Source organism: Hyperolius riggenbachi, chromosome 3 (genome assembly GCF_040937935.1).
Source record: "Hyperolius riggenbachi isolate aHypRig1 chromosome 3, aHypRig1.pri, whole genome shotgun sequence".
Classification (NCBI taxonomy): Eukaryota; Metazoa; Chordata; class Amphibia; order Anura; family Hyperoliidae; genus Hyperolius; species Hyperolius riggenbachi.
This window is the reverse complement of record NC_090648.1, coordinates 35,361,192-35,379,861: the sequence shown is the minus strand read 5'-3', so window position 1 is coordinate 35,379,861 and position 18,670 is coordinate 35,361,192. Positions and strand designations below refer to the sequence as shown.

The 18,670-nt window shown below is 46.3% G+C and overlaps 1 protein-coding gene across 1 annotated transcript; it reads left to right on the top strand.

Annotated features, from left to right (window-relative positions):
- The first annotated feature begins 337 nt into the window (after nt 1–337).
- On the top strand, nt 338–13,858 carry TMEM88 (transmembrane protein 88). The gene is made up of 2 exons (XM_068272090.1): nt 338–580; nt 13,147–13,858. The coding sequence occupies exons 1-2, from the start codon at nt 338–340 to the stop codon at nt 13,396–13,398; spliced, it is 495 nt and encodes a 164-aa protein (XP_068128191.1). The 3' UTR covers nt 13,399–13,858.
- Nucleotides 13,859–18,670: the final 4,812 nt, after the last annotated feature.

The window sequence follows — 18,670 nt, the reverse complement described above, 5'->3', positions numbered from 1 at the left end:
TAGCTGAGCGTTTAGGGAAATCGCTAGCGGTTTGAATCGCTCAGAAAATCGCTCTAGTGGTTTCCAGCCCTTCTTCAGCTAAGGTGCCCCAGCACCTGGGGAAGGGGGGCAATGCTGGTCCTATGGTGTCCTTCAGAGCTTGCACTCTATCCATGTGGTCAGGCTGTATATGGGGGGATGTGGAGGCTAGACATTCCTGACCCATCACACAGGGAAATAGGGGAGTGAAGTATCTGCATTCCTAGATAAGAGGAGGGGGAGGAGAGGGATCTGAGATGAAGGGTGGAAAGAGGGGGCCACTTATTATTAGGAGGAAGGACTCGCAGCTCAGAGGTCTATGCCCAGCGCAGAGCTCAGCCTGGCAGCCATGGGTGAGGACTCGCCAACTCTGCCGCCCCCCTATACCCCGCCGCCCCCGGTACCCAGAGAGCCCCTGGACTGCTGGGCCTGCGCCGTCCTCATCACCGGGCACAACCTGCTGGTGGGGGCTGCCAACCTGGGCATCTTCATCGTCATGTGTGGGGGTGCCTTGCTGCCCTCCGCTGCCATGCTGCTCTATGGCTTCCTGTGCCACCCAAAGGTGAGTGCTCTGCCTGCTGTCTCTCAGTGGGCTCAACGGCTAGGGGGAGGAGCAAAAGCAACACTAAAGCCTGCTACACTCTTTCAATTATAATTGGCCAATCACCAACCAATTTTACCACCTTCATGTAGTAGGAGGGTCAACAGATATTAAAGACTATGAGCAGATTGTGTTGGTAAACCCTCATACTACATGGAGGTGGTGAAATTGGTCAATCATCGGCCAATCAAAATTGGATGTGTGTATGCACCCTAAACCGTTCAAGCCACGTTTCTCCCCAGGAGACACGCCTAATAAAATGCCAACTGATGCTAATTTTATATTAATTTTGGGCGGATTGGAATTGGATTAATGAAATTAATCCAATTCCAATCCAAATAATCCTGATTTTGATGCACTTTGAGTCCTATAGGAGAAAAGTGCTTTAGGGCTCGTTTTCACTATTGCGGTACGGAATCGCCTGGATTCCACCGCTGATGAAATCGCATGCAGGTGCGTTTTTTTACGCGTTATTTTACGCGATTACGCATGCGATTTCGCATAGGTTAGGCTATATGCGTTTTTAACCATGTCACTGCCTGTGTTAATTTACTTTGGTTCCTATGCGGAATCGCACGCGTAATCGCGTAAAAAAAGCGTAAGAAAAACGCATGCGATTTCCCTATTAAATACATTGCCTGCGATTCGTATGCATTCCACTCACAGGCGAATTCTGCGGCTCTTTTGTGCATTTTTTCACCGCTGAAAAAAACGCACCTCAACAACGCTACAGTGGAAACAGGCCCATCCACTTGCATTACATGTGCGAATCCGCATGCGTTGGACGCATGCAGATTTGCGATAGTGGAAACGAGCCCTCACAAATGTTATTGTATTTTGATTGGTCCATTTCTAAACTGCCCCATTTCAAAACAATCCAGATTTGCTTTAGAGCCCATTCACACTAGAGCGCTTTTCAGGCGATTTGAGTATCACTGGAAATCGCTAGCGTTTTGAAAAGCGCTTGATTAATGTTAAGTATATGTGGCTGTTCTCATTTAAGCGTTTTGCGTTTTTCAGCGATTAGCTGAAACGCAAACGCGTAAAACACGTAACAAGTTAATTGGCTCCCCCTAAAATTGGCCCTAGACTACAGTACTTACACTACATAATATAGACATATGGCAATGGTAGGGATTAGATTGTGAGCTCCTTTGAGGGACAGTTAGTGACAAGATATATATATAATGTACAGCGCTGCGTAATATGTCGGCGCTATATAAATACTAAATAATAATAATAACCTGCACCATTTCTGAGCGATTTTAAGCAATTAGCGCTTCAATGTTAAAGATAGGAGCGCTTCAAAATCGCCCCAGAAGCGCTGGGCTGTTCACAATAATCAGCGTTTTTCCTGCGCTTTTACTCAGTAAATATTGCAGATTATCCATAAAACACTGCAGTTTACCCATAAAACACCTCTGTTTCCTGTGTAGTGGCCATTTCCTGTATGGGAGAGCAACACACGTGCAGTAAAATCGCTAAACGCAAAATGCTGGAAAACGCAGAAAAACGTATCCCATACAGTTAAAAAACGCTCAAAATACTATTGAGGAAAACGCCAGAAAAACGCTCAGCGTTTGTGTTTAGCGATTTGTAGTGTGAACAAAACCTTAGTGTGTGTTCGCCACATCCGGGGGACCGCTTTAAAAATTTGTAACAGAACCCCATGATTTCTAGTCGTACCACCAAAAGGGACTCATTTATGAAGACAGGAGCATAAGTGGAGCTAGTGCCCCGGTTATAGCAGTTTTCTTCGCATCAGTACATGAGTCATCCACCAAATTATTTTTTCACCAGATAATCTTCATGTGACGCCATTATATCCGTGGCATCACTCCTATTCTCTTGCTCATCAACCCTAGGCTCAACACACCATACAATCTTGGTTGTACAGATTTACCAAATTTTATGTAGCATAAGATCCAACAGATTGAAAAAACTTTGAAAGTATTGTTTTGATAGGCTCTTATACTATATGAAATTGGTGAGATTGAACAACCAAGATTGTATGGTGTGTGGTGGGCCTTAGGCCACATACACACATCAGACCATAGTCTTTTGAAAATGAAAGATCACAGACCAATCTTACCACCCTTCATGTAGTATGAGAGCCATACTCTACACAGTCTTTTCTATGGAGCTGAACTCCCCATCAGAAAAAAATCTTTGCAAGATGCTGCACACACAGATGCTGTACAGACACAAAAGATCAGTATCTGCAAAAGATCTGTTCCTGCCAAAGATCCGTTTCTGCAAATTGCAATGATAGTCTATGAGATCTGCAGATCATCATACACACATGATTTAACTGACATTCATCTGCAGATCAGATCCACCAGGATGGATTTTCAGATCTGTGGATGATTGCTTGATCTGCAGATGAATGTCAGTTAAATCATGTGTGTATAATGATCTGCAGATCTCATAGACTATCATTGCAATTTGCAGGAATGGATTCTTGGCAGGAACAGATCTTTTGCAGATACTGATCTTTTGTGTCTGTACAGCATCTGTGTGTGCAGCATCTTGCAAAGATTTTTTTCTGATGTGGAGTTCAGCTCCATAGAAAAGACTGTGTAGAGTATGGCTCTCATACTACATGAAGGGTGGTAAGATTGGTCTGTGATCTTTCATTTTCCAAAGACCATAGTCTGATGTGTGTATGAACCTTTAGAATTGAAGCCCTGTTGAGAGTGAACAGACCCTGGTGTGAGTTGGTGAGACCAGACACACTACAGCTCTCAATTCAGTTTCAGCAGGTAAAATGGATTGCCTGAGATTCACCTATCACTTATGCTACATACACACTTGAGATAAAAATCTTTGGAAAAGGCAAGATCACAGACCAACTTTACCCCCTTCCATGTAGTATGAGAGCCATACTCCACACAGTCTATTCTATGGAGCTGAACTCCCCATCAGACAGAAATCTTTGCAAGTTGCTGCACACACAGATGCTGTACACATTCAACAGATCAGTATCTGCAAAAGATCTGTTCCTGCAAAAGATCCGTTCCTGCAAATTGCATTCATAGTCTATGAGATCTGCAGATCCTCATACACACCTTGTTTAAAGCCGCATCTACACGAGTAGATGCGGCCGCGATGCTCCTTATCAATCGAGCCGCTGATGCTGCTCGATTGATAAGATCCGACAGGACGGATCTCCGCACCGCCGATTCCCTGCTCGCTACCCGCGAGGGGACAATGGCAGGGAATCGTGCGTGAGATAAGCGGCACCGGCGGGAACGAGCGGGGAATCAAATGCAGCGCACGCGCGGCGAGCGGGGACGCGGCGGGCACGCGGAAGAGGCGATCCGGCGGCTAATCGAGCCGCCGGATCGCTACAACCTCTCATAGTGTAGACGGGGCTTTACAGACGTTCATCTGCAGATCAGACAATCATCTGCAGATCTGAAAATCCATCCTGGTGGATCTGATCTGCAGATACTGATCTGTTGAATGTGTACAGGCATCTTTGTGTGCAGCATCTTGCAAAGATTTCTGTCTGATGGGGAGTTCAGCTCCATAGAATAGACTGTGTAGAGTATGGCTCTCATACTACATGGAAGGGGGTAAAATTGGTCTGTGATCTTTCATTTTCGAAAGACTTTTATCTCAAGTGTGTATGTAGCATTAGTGGTTAATTTTGATTTATTTAGCATTAACTAAGCGCTGCAGCACTTTACAGAGTACATAGTCATGACACTGGACCAATCTTTTAGAAACAGTATTGACTCGCACACCAGCAAGAGTAAGTTGCATAAAGGTTTGTATTGAAAAAAATCATAAGTAAGCCCAATGGGGGCAAGTAACATACAGCTCAATAGCCGTATACAATGGGATACAGTAAACGTGGAGTGGAACAACACCAGCAGCCTAAGGAGCCTCTAACTGATAACCTCTGACGAAGAGACCCCCTGAAACAGTACTGTCAGGGTATTACTAACCCCTATGGGACATTGTACTGGCTGTCAGGGTATTACTAACCCCTATGGGACATTGTACTGGCTGTCAGGGTATTACTAACCCCTATGGGACATTGTACTGGCTGTCAGGGTATTAGTAACCCCTATGGGACATTGTACTGGCTGTCAGGGTATTACTAACCCCTATGGGACATTGTACTGGCTGTGAGGGTATTAGTAACCCCTATGGGACATTGTACTGGCTGTCAGGGTATTACTAACCCTTATGGGACATTGTACTGGCTGTCAGGGTATTACTAACCCTTATGGGACATTGTACTGGCTGTCAGGGTATTACTACTAACCCCTATGGGACATTGTACTGGCTGTCAGGGTATTAGTAACCCCTATGGGACATTGTACTGGCTGTCAGGGTATTACTAACCCCTATGGGACATTGTACTGGCTGTCAGGGTATTACTAACCCTTATGGGACATTGTACTGGCTGTCAGGGTATTACTAACCCCTATGGGACATTGTACTGGCTGTCAGGGTATTACTAACCCCTATGGGACATTGTACTGGCTGTCAGGGTATTACTACTAACCCCTATGGGACATTGTACTGGCTGTCAGGGTATTACTAACCCTTATGGGACATTGTACTGGCTGTCAGGGTATTACTAACCCTATGGGACATTGTACTGGCTGTCAGGGTATTACTAACCCCTATGGGACATTGTACTGGCTGTCAGGGTATTACTAACCCCTATGGGAAATTGTACTGGCTGTCAGGGTATTACTAACCCTTATGGGACATTGTACTGGCTGTCAGGGTATTACTAACCCCTATGGGACATTGTACTGGCTGTCAGGGTATTACTAACCCCTATGGGACATTGTACTGGCTGTCAGGGTATTACTAACCCTATGGGACATTGTACTGGCTGTCAGGGTATTACTAACCCCTATGGGACATTGTACTGGCTGTCAGGGTATTACTAACCCCTATGGGACATTGTACTGGCTGTCAGGGTATTACTAACCCCTATGGGACATTGTACTGGCTGTCAGGGTATTACTAACCCCTATGGGACATTGTACTGGCTGTCAGGGTATTACTAACCCCTATGGGACATTGTACTGGCTGTCAGGGTATTACTAACCCCTATGGGACATTGTACTGGCTGTCAGGGTATTACTAACCCCTATGGGACATTGTACTGGCTGTCAGGGTATTACAACTAACCCCTATGGGACATTGTACTGGCTGTCAGGGTATTACTAACCCTATGGGACATTGTACTGGCTGTCAGGGTATTACTACTAACCCCTATGGGACATTGTACTGGCTGTCAGGGTATTACTACTAACCCCTATGGGACATTGTACTGGCTGTCAGGGTATTACTAACCCCTATGGGACATTGTACTGGCTGTCAGGGTATTACTAACCCCTATGGGACATTGTACTGGCTGTCAGGGTATTACTAACCCTATGGGACATTGTACTGGCTGTCAGGGTATTACTAACCCTTATGGGACATTGTACTGGCTGTCAGGGTATTACTAACCCCTATGGGACATTGTACTGGCTGTCAGGGTATTACTAACCCCTATGGGACATTGTACTGGCTGTCAGGGTATTACTAACCCCTATGGGACATTGTACTGGCTGTCAGGGTATTACTAACCCCTATGGGACATTGTACTGGCTGTCAGGGTATTACTAACCCTTATGGGACATTGTACTGGCTGTCAGGGTATTACTAACCCTTATGGGACATTGTACTGGCTGTCAGGGTATTACTAACCCTTATGGGACATTGTACTGGCTGTCAGGGTATTACTAACCCCTATGGGACATTGTACTGGCTGTCAGGGTATTACTAACCCTTATGGGACATTGTACTGGCTGGCAGGGTATTACTAACCCCTATGGGACATTGTACTGGCTGTCAGGGTATTACTAACCCTTATGGGACATTGTACTGGCTGGCAGGGTATTACTAACCCTTATGGGACATTGTACCGGCTGTCAGGGTATTACTAACCCCTATGGGACATTGTACCGGCTGTCAGGGTATTACTAACCCTTATGGGACATTGTACCGGCTGTCAGGGTATTACTAACCCTTATGGGACATTGTACTGGCTGTCAGGGTATTACTAACCCCTATGGGACATTGTACTGGCTGTCAGGGTATTACTACTAACCCCTATGGGACATTGTACTGGCTGTCAGGGTATTACTAACCCTATGGGACATTGTACTGGCTGTCAGGGTATTACTAACCCCTATGGGACATTGTACTGGCTGTCAGGGTATTACTAACCCTTATGGGACATTGTACTGGCTGTCAGGGTATTACTAACCCTTATGGGACATTGTACTGGCTGTCAGGGTATTACTAACCCTAATGGGACATTGTACCGGCTGTCAGGGTATTACTAACCCCTATGGGACATTGTACCGGCTGTCAGGGTATTACTAACCCTTATGGGACATTGTACCGGCTGTCAGGGTATTACTAACCCTTATGGGACATTGTACTGGCTGTCAGGGTATTACTAACCCCTATGGGACATTGTACTGGCTGTCAGGGTATTACTACTAACCCCTATGGGACATTGTACTGGCTGTCAGGGTATTACTAACCCCTATGGGACATTGTACTGGCTGTCAGGGTATTACTAACCCTTATGGGACATTGTACTGGCTGTCAGGGTATTACTAACCCTTATGGGACATTGTACTGGCTGTCAGGGTATTACTAACCCCTATGGGACATTGTACTGGCTGTCAGGGTATTACTAACCCTTATGGGACATTGTACTGGCTGTCAGGGTATTACTAACCCTATGGGACATTGTACTGGCTGTCAGGGTATTACTAACCCCTATGGGACATTGTACTGGCTGTCAGGGTATTACTAACCCCTATGGGACATTGTACTGGCTGTCAGGGTATTACTAACCCTTATGGGACATTGTACTGGCTGTCAGGGTATTACTAACCCTATGGGACATTGTACTGGCTGTCAGGGTATTACTAACCCCTATGGGACATTGTACTGGCTGTCAGGGTATTACTAACCCCTATGGGACATTGTACTGGCTGTCAGGGTATTACTAACCCCTATGGGACATTGTACTGGCTGTCAGGGTATTACTAACCCCTATGGGACATTGTACTGGCTGTCAGGGTATTACTAACCCCTATGGGACATTGTACTGGCTGTCAGGGTATTACTAACCCCTATGGGACATTGTACTGTCATATGCTGTCTTTTGTCTCCTGCATCCATTACTTGCATTACTGTATTAGCTATTGCTTGTTGTTAGCATATCATTGTATGATGCTGCCTACAGAGGCTATATGTTCCAAAGGGTACTGTGTTGTTCCACTTCACGTTTACTGTATCCCATTGTATACGGCTATTGAGCTGTATGTTACTTGCCCCCATTGCGCTTATTTATGAATTTTTTCAATACAAACCTTTATGCAACTTACTCTTTCTGGTGTGCGAGTCAATACTGTTTCTATAGTATTTGTAGGACTGTTATGACAGTCCGGTTTACAGACTGAGCACCCAATTGTGTTGTTATGTTTATTTCTCATGTGTGAACCAGGTGCGCAAACCTTTTCTATTCAAACTGGACCAATCTTTTCTCACTGGGAAAGGGGGGCGGGGTGTGTGTGTGTGAGTGTGTATACAAAGTACTGTTTCAGCAGATCTCAGCTTACAGCACTGTAGCTCTGTGTAGATGGGAGTGGCTGGAATAGGCACTTTAAAGGGAACCAGAGAGGATGAAGAAAAGCTTTTATACATACCTGGGGCTTCCTCCAGCCCCATACGCACGGATCGCTCCCACGCCACCGTCCTCCACTGCCTGGATCCGCCGGTACCGGGTCCTGTCATTGCCGCGAGTCGGCCGGCGGACGCAGCCAATTCTCCGCATCACAGGGGGCTCCCTCCATACAGGTACACGTGTGGCTGCTTACTGCGCAGCTGCATGCGTACGGGTATGGAGGGAGCCCTTATGATGCGGACAGTTGGCCGCGTCCACCGGAAGTGACGGGCCCGGTACCGCTGATACAGGAAGCGGAGGATGGCGGCGTGGGAGCGATCCAGGCGTATGGGGCTGGAAGAAGCTCCAGGTATGTATCAAATCTTTTTTCTATTTTACCAAACCATTCCTCTCTGGTTCCCTTTAAGGGCTTGTTCACATCTAGCGCGGTTTTGGCCTGTTTTTCAAGCGCAGGCGATTTTCACAATCGCCTACAAAACGCTTGTGCAATGATTCTCTATGAGAAGGTTCATATCAGTGCGTTTTGTCTGCTTTGCTCTAATGGAAAGTATAGGAAGAGTGCTAAACGCTCACAAAATCGCTTTATCCGGCGATGGCGTTCGCGTTTTTAAGAATAAATACATTGTATTTTTTCTTTTCCAGGTCCAAGAGTTCACTTCCCGACTGACATCAGGAAGTAAAAAAACAAAATGCTCTGCAAAAGCTCTTACAAAAGCGCTTTGCACTAAATCGTAGCGCACAGTGGAGCGCCGGGAGAGGGGAAGAAAAACGATAATAAAATCGAAAATTGCTGCCATCAGCAATTTTGATTTTAGATGTGAGGCTCGTGAGCAAAGCCAAAAAGTGTTTTCCCATGTTTATTTACTCTTAACCAATGCACATTGCCTGGCTGTCCTGCTGATCCTCTGCCTCTAATACATTTAGCCACAGCCCCTTCCTGCAACAAGCATGCACATCAGGTGCTCTGACTGAAGTGACTGGATTAGCCACATGCTTATTTCAGGTGTGATTTAGACATTACTGCAGCCAAAGAGTAGGGATGATCAATGATATGCAAATACTTTTGAGTTTATATGCATTTATGTAATTTTTATGCAAGTATATTCAGCTTGAAAGGGGACCAACCAATTTAAACCTGGGTGGGACTTTATTGGTCCTTTTTCATACTGCATATATTTGCATAAAATGTACATAAACTTGGAAGTATTTGCTTTTCATAGATCATCCCTACTAAAGAGATCAGCAGGACTGCCAAGCAACTGGTGTTATTTAAAGGACAACTGAAAGGAGAGGGATATAGTGGCTGCCCTGTTTATTTCCTTGTAAGCAATACCAGTTACCTGGCTATCATGCTGATCCGCTGCCTCTAATACTTTTAGCCATAGACCCTGAACAAGCATGCAGCAGATCTGACAAGATTAGCTGCATGCTTGTTTCTGGTGTTGTTCAGACACCACTGCAGACAAATAGACCAGCAGGGCTGCCAGGCAAATGGTATTGTTTAAAAGTAAAAAAATATAGCAGCCTCCGTATATGGAGGCTGTTATATTTATTTCCTTTTAAACAATACCAGTTGCCTGGCAGCTCTGCTGGTCTTCTGGTCAGTAGGGTCTGAATCACACACCTGAAACAAGCATGCAGCTAATCTTGTCAGATTTGTCCTAGACAACTGATCTGCTGCATGCTTGTTCAGGGTTTATGGTTAAATGTATTAGAGGCAGAGAATGAGCAGAACAGCCAGGCAATCTGCATTGTGTAAACGGAAATACATATGGCAGCCTCCATATCCCTCCCTGTCACTTCAGGTGTCCTTACTGGTAGGAGGCTCTGGTGCTCAGCACTACACAAGGGAAGATTTGTAACCGGAGTTCAGATTTGAAGGTGTCTGTGTAGATAAATGTAAAAGCAGAAATATGCCCCAGGAATGTATAAATGTCTCCACCTATGGATGTATAGAAGCCTCAGCCTCCCTCGCACATTCCAGCGCTGGTACCAGACAGAGCGCAGCTCCTCTGTGCGTCATCATGTAACATGTGTCCATAGCCCAGCAGTATGGAGCCCACAGGAGACAGGTTAGCGTATGGCGCAATCACTTAGGAGGCCTCATGTCCTCACACTCATGTGTGCTTAAAATAACTAAAAATTAGGTTGAAGAAATAAAAAAAATAAAAAATACTCAGGGCCACATTAAGGAGATTTGAGCAGTGATTTGGGGATTAAAAAAAAAAAAACTATCCTCCTCATGAGGAAGTTGTGTTATGGTGTGTGTGTGTGTGTGTGTGTGGGGGGGTTGGAGGGGGGGGGGGTTAGGGGGCAGGGGGATTGGCTGGTGGGGGGTAGGAAGTACCATCATTTACCTATGCGGTGCTGCTCTTCTGGCCCCCGGCCTGTTAGACATACACCATCTTCTTCACCTGACCGGGCACTATACTCACATCTCCCAGCATGCATTGTGGCCTACGTGAATTACAAATTCCAGCAGAAGCAGACAGTCAAGTGCAGAAGATGGTGCATGTCATACTGGCTTGTTGGGGATGTTCAGTCACCAAACATTCCACAGAGCTGCATCTGACAGGACTAAAGATGTCACCACCTGTGAAAAGTTTCAGAAAGTAAATCAGGACGAGGAAAGACTTTACTATGGGCAAACACTGACTTAATTATTTATAAATGTACATTAATTAATAGAATGGCTTATTTTCTTTTCACTTTGTTTTTACTACAGTTCCTCTTTATAGGTGAATTGTATAAACTGATTTAAGTACAAGAAAAAAAATATCGTCATCTTTATAATATTTACAAAGTAACAATCTAAAATTGGAACGTATCCCTCTTTCAGTAGTTCACAAGTTATTTATAGACTGATGTAACTTCCTGTGTCTGTTGATATGTTTCTGTTGCTGTACTTCCTGTTTCTGTCGATATGTTTCTGTTGCTGTACTTCCTGTGTCGGTTGATATGTTTCTGTACTTCCTGTGTCTGTTGATGTGTTTCTGTTGCTGTACTTCCTGTGTCGGTTGATATGTTGCTGTACTTCCTGTTTCTCTTGATATGTTTCTGTTGCTGTACTTCCTGTTTCTGTCGATATGTTTCTGTTGCTGTACTTCCTGTGTCGGTTGATATGTTTCTGTACTTCCTGTGTCTGTTGATGTGTTTCTGTACTTCCTGTGTCTGTTGATATGTTTCTGCTGCTGTACTTCCTGTTTCTGTCGATATGTTTCTGTTGCTGTACTTCCTGTGTCGGTTGATATGTTTCTGTACTTCCTGTGTCTGTTGATGTGTTTCTGTTGCTGTACTTCCTGTGTCGGTTGATATATTTCTGTACTTCCTGTGTCTGTTGATATGTTTCTGTTGCTGTACTTCCTGTTTCTGTCGATATGTTTCTGTTGCTGTACTTCCTGTTTCTGTTGATATGTTTCTGTTGCTGTACTTCCTGTGTCTGTTGATGTGTTTCTGTTGCTGTACTTCCTGTGTCGGTTGATATGTTTCTGTACTTCCTGCGTCGGTTGATATGTTTCTGTTGCTGTACTTCCTGTTTCTGTCGATATGTTTTTGTTGCTGTACTTCCTGTGTCTGTTGATATGTTTCTGTTGCTGTACTTCCTGTTTCTGTCGATATGTTTCTGTTGCTGTACTTCCTGTGTCTGTTGATTAGAGATGGGAAGTTCGGATCTTTTCAATGATCCGGATGATTCGAATCGGATCATTGAAAAGATCCGGATCTTTGATCCGAATCTCGGATCATTTTACTACGAAGCATTCGGGGGTGAAATGAACAGCAGGACAGGTCTTTCCCTGCTGTGGACAGGAGAAGGGGAGGGGGGTGGACACACAGAGAAGGGGAGAAGATGGACAGAGGGCAAGGAGTGGACAGAGAAGGGAGGAGGGACGAGCAGAGAGCAGAAATGTTTGCTTGCACACAATACCCACATGCTGCAATCATTATGCTTTACATATATTTCACCTATATGTTCATCTTGTGTCGCACAGTGAAAAAAAGCATTCCCCAAAGCATTCCCAGAAGTGAAGTGCAGCTGTTTAGTGCCGAGTGCAGGAGGATCATATTGCGCTGCAATCACAGTGCCTGCAAAGTTACTGAGCTGTGCTGAGCTGATCCTAAAGCTTCCAATGTGTTCACTGTGCACAACTATGGAACAGACAGCCTATAATCAGCAGCACATTGCAGCCAGTATGTGTGCTCTACACATATCTGGCAGTGGCACCGATGTCCCCTCTCTCTCATCTACCTGTCTCCCTGCAAGGATGGCTCCCATCCAACAGAGCGATCCATCTCTGCTCTGCTTCCAGGACCCCGCTGCCCGCTGAGAGGGGGCGTGTCGCTACTGGCCCCGCCCCTTTTGCGATCCGAATCACTCATTTTGATGATTCGGATGATTCGACTCACAAAATAGATTCGGATCAAAGATCCGAATCGTTCATGATCCGGACAACACTACTGTTGATATGTTTCTGTTGCTGTACTTCCTGTGTCTGTTGATATGTTTCTGTACTTCCTGTTTCTGTTGATGTTTCTGTTGCTGTACTTCCTGTGTCTGTTGATATGTTTCTGTTGCTGTACTTCCTGTGTCAGTTGATATGTTTCTGTACTTCCTGTGTCTGTTGATATGTTTCTGTTGCTGTACTTCCTGTTTCTGTTGATATGTTTCTGTTGCTTTACTTCCTGTGTCGGTTGATATGTTGCTGTACTTCCTGTGTCTGTTGATACACAACCGCCGGACGTGAGCAGTTCTCTTGAGTTTGCTGACACTCTAACCCATTATTCCCCTTCTCTCTCCCCTCAACAGTTCCGCAAGACCAAGGAGACCCTGTGCCCGGCCCTGCTTACCCCAGCAGCCTGTGTGACCCTTCTAGTCTTTGGCATGGCCTTGGTCCTCCCTTTCCTGATTCTGGGCCTGGCCGGATATGCCCGCATTGTCCGCGGCCTCCACCTTGGCTCCTGCTTCCTGCCCTACAGCCGGGCCATGTACCAGGGTGGAACAGCTCCCAGACCCCCTGCCAAGGAGAGCAGACCCCAACAAAGCAAGGCTTGGGTGTGAGGGCGGCCATTTTGCAAGCAGAGGCCATATGGACATTGTTGGTTTCCCTAGAACCTTACAGTCTGGTCAGTCAGAAACCTGCTGCCTATCATCACTTCCCCATCCTCCAGGCTGTATCTGCTCTGAGGAACTGTCCACACAAGGGACCCGGCCTTTTTGTTTACTAGGGTATTAAGACAAAATAGCATCCTGATGACACTTTCTTCTTCTAAGCGGTCTTGAAATGATGAGAAGAGCGTGTGTGACCTGGAGGTGAGCCGGTCATTTCATCATCAAGGAGGATTGGAGACATTGATAATGGATTTCTGACACAAATATTGACGATCAGATGGCTTTACTCCCACATATGGGACTATACAAGCATTCAACAAACTGGCTTAAACCATTGCATCAATTTATTTTAGTCATTTTTCTAGTCAAAATGATCAAATAATCTCTTGGGAAGATTTCAAAAGTGTTTTTGTGGTTTTTATTTTTTTTAGCAAATATTAAAGAGAATCTTTCACCTCCTTACATATATTCTAGATTCAGGTTAGCGTCACAAGAGATCCTGTTAAAAATGTCAACCGTTGCCTAGATGCAGGGAAGCGCTGCTAACCAGGGATCAAAGGTACACTTGGGTCATATGAGACCATAGTAAGGGTCCCTGAAAGGACTTCTGAATTTGCACCTGTGCTTTTGCATCATGGCAGGAATTTATTTATTTAAAAAGTTCTAACTATGAGCACTGCATGAAGTTTTTAAGGTGTAAGTTTAAAAATAAAATTATATATATATATATATATATATATATATATATATATATATATATATACGGATTTTTTTCGGCTATAAGACTCACTTTTTCTCTCCCAAAAGTGATGGAAAAAAGTCACTGCGTCTCATAGTCCAAATGCAGGGAGTTCCTGACTTGTAAACGCCTGCCATGCCAATACAAACCTCCAACCCGCTGCAATGTTGGGGACTCCCTGCACTGTGCTTATGCAGAGGAGGACATGGGGACAAACAGAGTACACAGGGGGACACAAAGGGGCATAGAGGAGGGCACAAGTGAGACATAAAGGGGCATAGAGGTGGACACAAAGAGTACATAGAGGAGGACACAAAGGGGCATAGAGGAGGACACAAGGAGTACACAAAGGGCCATAAGAGGAGGACACAAAGGGGCATAGAGGAGGACACAAAGGGGCATAGAGGAGGACACAAAGGGGCATAGAGGAGGACACAAAGGGGCATAGAGGAGGACACAAAGGGGCATAGAGGAGGACACAAAGGGGCATAGAGGAGGACACAAAGGGGCATAGAGGAGGACACAAGTGAGACACAAATGGGGGGAGGAGGTGGACACAAGGGGGACAGAGGCGGACACATGGAGGACACAAAAGATATAAGGGGTGCATGAGGTACAAAGGGGGCATAATCCCCAAGATACCCCTTCACCATGGATGCACCAGGTTTAGTATATATATTTTTATATAGTCTTATGGTCAGGAGTGTCTGAAAAATACTGTCTCTCTCCCTCTATATATATATATATATATATATATATATATATATATATATATATATATATATATATATATATATATATATATATATATAATCAGAAAAATATTACATTTATAATAAAGACAATTGTTTTCATTTACTTTTAGTCAGCAAGGAGTGAAATAGCACAAATGAGAGTGTTTCGGTGCGCACATACGCCACATGCCGGTGTGACCAGTAATGACTTAAAGGACAACTGAAGCGAGAGTGAGATGGAGGCTGCCATATTTATTTCCTTTTTTAAACAATGCACATTGCCTGGTTATCCTGCTGATCCTCTGCCTCTAAAGGCCCATTTCCACTATCGCGAATCTGCATGCATTTCCTGCATGCAGATTCGCACAGCCAATACAAGTGGATGGGCCTGTTTCCACTTGTCAGTTTTCCTGAGCGTTTTTCTGTGCAGGATTTTTCTGCAGGCCAGAGCCCTCAGAATTCGCCTGCGTGTGAAATGCATGCTAATCGCCGCTAATGTATTTAATAGGGAAATCACCTGCGGCATTGGTATGCGAATTCGCATGAAAATCAATGGAAATGCACACCGGCACTGCCATGGTTATATTCGCATACAGCGTCATGCATGCGGATTTTCGTGCGAATTCGCATGAAAATTCGCATACACCTGCATGCGAAATTCACATCCCCCTGCGATTTTTTTACCGAGGTGATTTGCATCGCACAAGTGGAAACGGGCCCTAATACTTTTAGATCCTGAACAAGCACGCAGCAGATCAGGTGTTTCTGACATTGTCAGATCTGAAAAGATTAGCTGCATGCTTGTTTCTGGTGTGATTCAGACACTGCTGCAGCCAAATGGATCAGCAGGACTGACAGGCAACTGGTATGGTTTAACAGGAAATAAATATGGCAGCCACCATATCCCTTCACACTTCAGCCGTTTCTTTAAAGAGAACCCGAGGTGGGTTCTAAAAATGCTATCAGCACACAGAGGCTGGGTGTGCATATAATGCCCAGCCTCGGTTGCTATACTGTTTCCCCCCTGGCCCCCCCTGCGCTCTGCTGGCCCCCATAAATCAAACACCGTGCTAGACATAAGAGGAGCATGCTGTGTGTCGCTAGCACAGTGTGAGATTTATGGGGGCCAGCAGAATGCAGGCGGGGGGGGGGGGGGGGCTGGGGGGAAACAGTATAGTAACAGAGGCTGGGCATTATATGCACACCCAGCCTCTGTGTGCTGATAGCATTCTTAGAACCCACCTCAGGTTCTCTTTAACCTCCCTGGCGGTACGCAGTTTCGGTGGCTGTATCCGTGGGAGGGATTTTTTTGAATAAAACTTGTAATACTTGTAGCTAGCACTAGGCTAGCTACCTGTGTACCCCAAGTCCCCCGCACCTCTCTGATCCCCCCCGATTGCCGGCGCTTATATTTACCCAGGTGCGATCCCGCGACAGCCGCAGCCTCCCCTATTAGCTTCAGTCGTCGCTATGGCGACGATCGGACATGATGTCTGATATCAGAAGTCGTGGGCAGTCCCGATCCTCCCCATAGCGAAGCCTGGAGCTGCGCCATCGCAGGATCCCTGGGGGGGTATGTATTACGGCGGTGATTGGGGGGGATCAGAGCAGAGCGGAGGAACTGGGGGGACACAGGTAGCTAGCCTAGCGCTAGCTACAAGTATTACAACAAGTTTTATTTTAAAAAAAAATCCCTCCCGGGGCCATGCAATCCTCTGCGGCGGCTACCCCGAATGTAGGTCGGGGTTACCATCAGGGGGGTTAACTTAACTGGTGGAATGATTATTTCCAGATTTTAGGGTCTAAAACTGAAACAATCATGCTGCCAGAAAGCTTGCGGCATTACCTGCACTTACTCACCTCCCTGGGATCCAGCGCTGCAGTTCTCCCTCCGTACTACAGGTGGCACTGTAACACTGTAGTGAGATTGCCTGCTGTCATGACAACAGGCGGCGATCTCACCAGGGGGATGCAGAGCCTCGGAGGACAGGAAGAATGGCTGCCGGCATATGGATCCCCGGGGAGGTGCGTAAAAAGCATGTTGTGCGCTATACTCTCTACATAGACCTCACGGCAGTCACAAGTCGATCTCGGAGTTACTGCTCAGAACTGCTGATTTCCCACCCCGAGCCTGACTCCGGGTAACCACCAGGGAGGTTAATAGTGGGACTTGGTTGCAGTGTTAGGCCCGGTTCACATTAGCGTTCCCTGTCCGGATCCGCCTGATCGGATCCGGACCATATACTGTACAAACGGAACGTACGTTTCGCATAGCAATGCAAAGGCTATGCGGACGTTCACATACGTACGTTCCGTACAGTACGGAGCCGGACCGGATCCGGACTCTGGACACTTTTCCAACATGCGCTATTTTTTGGGTCCGGATCTCCGGCCCACGCACCCGGACCGGAGCCGGACCTGAGCCTGACAGCACCATCCGGAACACAGAAACCAATGGGAAACGGAAGGCACAGAACACACTGCCTACAAACACCTGACGTTCTACCCTACTTTCTATGCGTATACAAGCGGCCATTTCGGATGGGGACACATGGGCCAAGCATGTCTGGAGTGGAGCAGCAGTGACAGACGTGCTGGAGCTGTTTGGCAGAATGTCGGAGGTGGAGGTGAGGTCTACAGCGGAGGAACCTGATTCTACAGGTGCACCAGGTGCACCTTCTGCTGATCCCAACATTTTTTTCTTTTAATTTCGCTATTTTTTGCCCACGGATCCAGATGGCAGCCTGATGCATGCCTGATGCAAACGGACCAATCAGGATCCGGTCCGTTTGCATGGCAAAACGCAGGGGCGCCTCTAGCCATTTTGTCACTCCAGGCGAGAAAATCTGTGGCGCCGCCACCCCCATGGCGCCCTTCCATGAAAATAATTGTAATGCGGCAGCGTTTCACCAGGAAATACACGTAATGTAAGGCTGCAGAAGTAAGCTTATGGGCTGCAGGCCAGTGAACTGACGCAAGCCTGTTCACCACCTGGGGACACAACATCTGGCGGGGGGCGGGGAGGGGATGACCACGGTCCCCCCTGCACAGCACTCATGACCGCCTGGTCGGCCTGGCACCCTCTACAATGGGTTAGGAGGCACAAAAGGGGACAGAAGGAGTCAGAGGGGGACTAAAGGAGGCACACAGGGACAGAAGGAGGCACAGGGGGACAGAGGAAGGCACAGGGGGACTGAGGTGGCACATGGGGACTGAGGAGGCACATGGAGACAGAAGGAGGCACAAAGGGATATAGAAGGAGGCACAGAAGGACAGAAGGAGGCAGAGTGGGACTGAAGGAGGAACAGGAGGGCAGAGGTAGCACAAGGGGACAAATAAAGGCAAAGGAGACATAAGAAGGCACAGGGGGACAGAAGGAGGCACAGAAGGAGGCAGAGATGGCACAAAAGATGAAAGAAGGATGCACAAGGCACAGAAGTGTCAGCTGCCTGCAACTTACGCTAAGTAGATGCAGCAGAAGCAAGTAATAGAACACCCATATGGGTGTGGCTTAATTTTGAGTGGGGCTTAATTTGGGGGCGGGACTTAATCCAGCAACATGGCGCCCCCCTGAACCAATGGCACTCCAGGCAATGGCCTGTACTGCCTATGCCTAGAGGCGCCCCTGGCAAAACGCAAGTGTGAACGGGGCCTTAGTGGTTTGTTTACTGAAGCAAGGAGCTTTTCCACTTACAAGAACTATAAAACCAGATATATAAAACCAGAGAGTTTGAAGCAAATAAAAATC

Bases quoted from the DNA above. Each gene is read 5' to 3' on its own strand.
- TMEM88 (XM_068272090.1), top strand. From the start codon at position 338: ATGCCCAGCGCAGAGCTCAGCCTGGCAGCCATGGGTGAGGACTCGCCA. The intron at 581-13,146 runs GTGAGTGCTCTG...TCCCCTCAACAG, and splicing joins GCTTCCTGTGCCACCCAAAG to TTCCGCAAGACCAAGGAGAC.